Source organism: Aegilops tauschii, chromosome 5 (genome assembly GCF_002575655.3).
Source record: "Aegilops tauschii subsp. strangulata cultivar AL8/78 chromosome 5, Aet v6.0, whole genome shotgun sequence".
Lineage (NCBI taxonomy): Eukaryota > Viridiplantae > Streptophyta > Magnoliopsida > Poales > Poaceae > Aegilops > Aegilops tauschii.
In genome coordinates, this window is record NC_053039.3 from 358,257,956 (window position 1) to 358,261,197 (window position 3,242).

General features: G+C 48.5%; 1 protein-coding gene across 1 annotated transcript; it reads right to left on the minus strand.

Moving 5' to 3' along the window:
- Nucleotides 1-502: 502 nt before the first annotated feature.
- LOC109773862 (uncharacterized) lies at nucleotides 503-2,687 on the minus strand. Its single transcript, XM_073499138.1, has 2 exons — nucleotides 571-2,687; nucleotides 503-506 (listed from the first exon to the last, which is right to left on the minus strand). Exons 1-2 carry the CDS (start codon nucleotides 2,685-2,687, stop codon nucleotides 503-505), a joined length of 2,121 nt encoding a protein of 706 aa, XP_073355239.1.
- Between the last annotated feature and the right edge of the window lie 555 nt (nucleotides 2,688-3,242).

Genomic DNA, 3,242 nt, shown 5'->3' on the forward strand with positions numbered 1-3,242 from the left:
TCCTGGGTTCCCATGATCTCATCCGGTTCACGAACATTAGCGCCAGTCTGCTCGGCACTTCCGTCTGCACAAACTTGCACTGGTTCATCCATATTGTTTGCATTTCGGACGCCATCATTCTCAGGCGCTGCAGGGGCACGGTTTGCTAGTGCAACTTCATTTGGCCACAAGCTACTCTTCTGAATGCCATAGTGCCAAAGAAATGCCCATATGTGGGTTATGAACTCCCCTCCAGAGAGACACTTCCTGTGCGCGTGTGCATTCCGCGTGGGCGCAATGTGTATAAGTAACTCAGTCCATACCTCTTCCAGGATCTTCCAGCGAATTTCATCAGTTGGAATTTTGAGCAGTTCCTTGCCCAGTGCTGCACCCTGTTTCAATACATCTTCTTCGGAGTTTTCGATAGGTTCGTCTGCTTCATTCAGTTTTATGCGCCTGCTCTCTAATGAATCACAATTTTTCAGGATGCCGTCATGAGCACTCTCGACGGTTTTCTGGAAGACTATCTTGGGAACAAGAAAACTATCAGGGGTCAGGTCAGGCTTTGCAACCAGCAGATATGCACAGTACCGCGATAAGCTGTTTGCAATGGTGTAGGACTCCCGAAGCTTGTCAGGCAACTTCCCATTTGACTTTGATGAGCAGCTATTTGTGAACCATGACAAGATACCATCTTTCTTCTCACCCAAATCCATAAGATAAGGTTTGGAGGAGCAGCAAGAAGTCAACCAACACAACAGCGAGCGCGGAAACCCAGGTTTGCTCAAGTTGACACCGTGATTATTCGCAAGCTCCATTTCGCAGAGGCTGGTCGCGATGTGCCACGCAAGAATGATGTGAGAGCTTGTCGGCAAGACGATGTCGGTGCTCATCGGTGGTGCGGTGTAAGACTTGTAGTTCTGCAACTGCTCGCTAAGGTTGCTGTTGGACAATGTCTTGAGGTCCATGGGAAGATTACAATCTTGTTTTTCCTTGGGCAGACTACAATGTTGGTCCTTGGGCAGACTACAATCTTTTTTTTCCTCCACCATTATGCTGAGCTTCTCCAGAACTGCCTTCTTGACACACTCGGGAACTGTGATGGCACTGCTGAGCTTTGCCCCGTCGTCTTTCTTTGGAATTATTCCGGTAGTTAGGTTGTGAACAAAATTCCAAAATCTTGGTCTGTCCTCATACGACTGCAGGAAGACATACTGGTCAAGATGTCCATGCCACCTCTTGTCAGTAATCTTAGCTCTGGAAAACCATAATAATATGCGATCCATCCTTGTGTCTATAGATCCTCCGATCCTCTTGCACTTCCTCTGCACATACTCGCACACCAGGATTAAGCTTGTCCAGTCGGAGAGTAAGTAGGTCACCATCTCCCAGACCTCCTTGGCAATCATCAGCAAAATGAATGCCCATGTAATGATCATGTCAATATTAAAGCCCTTGACCAGATTGGCAAGCTCGCCATTCGGGGGCTTATAGACCCTACGGATATCCACAGCAAGCCAGCAGACAGCACCGATGGTGAGCACGGACAGAAACAGAGTGATGAGGAGAGACAGGCGCCCACACCAGAACACCATGGGGTAGCGGGTGTTGAAATAGTCGTGGACAAAGGCAAGCTGCAGCTCCATGATCCTGAGGACATCGCTGGTGCCCAGCTTCCCACCAATTATGCTCTTGATCAGCTCACGGTGTATTTCGAAGATACTTGCTTGCAGCGGCACATCCTCAAACCTGCACCGCAGCAGCCTTGACAAGGCGAAGGCCAAAGTGATATCCTTTAGGTCATTGTCCTTCTTTAGGTCCTCTTCCTCCTCCTGGTTATGTGGCTGGTGAATGGGACAGTACTTCCAGACTTTGTCCAGCGTGATCAGTGGCGACGACTCCTGCTGGGACGTGCGGCTGCTGGTATTGAAGACGACTCTTACACAACAACATCTAGCTTGCCAGATCTTTCTTGGCCGGTGAGGAGACAATGCATACTGAGGCTTCTTTAGCTTGAAATTTCGCCTCGTTTCTCCATACACCAAGTAGCTGTAGTCTTCCATCGTCACTGGGCTGGCTGCTGGTTGCGAGTTGCTGTCTGGTTGCAAGTTGCTGTACCTGGCACGCATGTGCTCTGCAACCAGGTGTGAGCTCCCGCCATGCCAGAGGGAGCGGAATGCCAGATTGTGTGAGTGGAATCTGTACGCGCTCCTCACTATCTGCAGGCACCAGACGGACCAGAGTGGAGCCGTGAAGCTGGATCCACGCGTCCAAGTCAAGAATGCCGACCCCAGGAGCTTGAACACGTTCCTCCACTCGGTGAACCTTCGTCCGCGGCGGTCAGGAACACCGTAGCCGGAGATGTAGTCTGCGCTGTAGCGGAAATTGACGAGCACAAGAGCCCAGATCGGGAACAGCTGGTTCTTGAAAGGCGCCGACTGCATGGCCCCCAGGAGGTACAAGACAATGGAGTCGGAGACGCCGTCGAAGATGCTGAAGACGGCCCTCATGAATGGGTTGTGAATGATGCGGCGAAAGAAATCCATGAGGAACATGGCGAAGAAGAGCAGCGTGACGAGGACCACCAGGAACTCGATGCGGAACAAGATGACTGGTTCCTTCTTCAGCATGATGAACAGGGATGTCACATAATCACGGGCATCATCGTAGCTCACCATTTTCTTGGCTGACGGTGCCTGCATGTCCATGGTCATTTTGCAAGTTAGTTAAACCAAAACCAGCACCCTGTTTTCTCAAGCGAGCGAATCATCACACCTGATAGTCACGGTTCACAAGAACTTGAACAGATTAACTAGGCGCTTAACCTTCCACCTAAACTTTTTTTCAACACTAGGCTAAGAATAAAATTGGAGGCATGCTGGTTCCATATTGTGCTGATTCCGTGCCTTGTCATTTGAGAAAACGGAAACAATTCATAGTTCAGCAGGTTTAGTCATTAAGAATCAACCTTCTATTTTCTAGCTTAATTATGTAAAGATATACGTACATGGATATTTCAACTAAGCTAATGTGTGCTTCCTGTATATCAGAACCGTAGTGATGACCTTTTTTTAGAAGTTGATTCTAACTCTTACTCTTTCCCCCGCAAAAAAAAAAAATTCTCTTTCTCTTGAGGAAATAAACTGAAGTTTGCAAATGATGTAATACAAAACTAATTGTCAGTTAAGTTTGTGTATAACTATGAAACAGACTGAGCAGCTTGTACGTACCTGGGCGCAGTAGCTTCTCAAGGGCGATGTCAG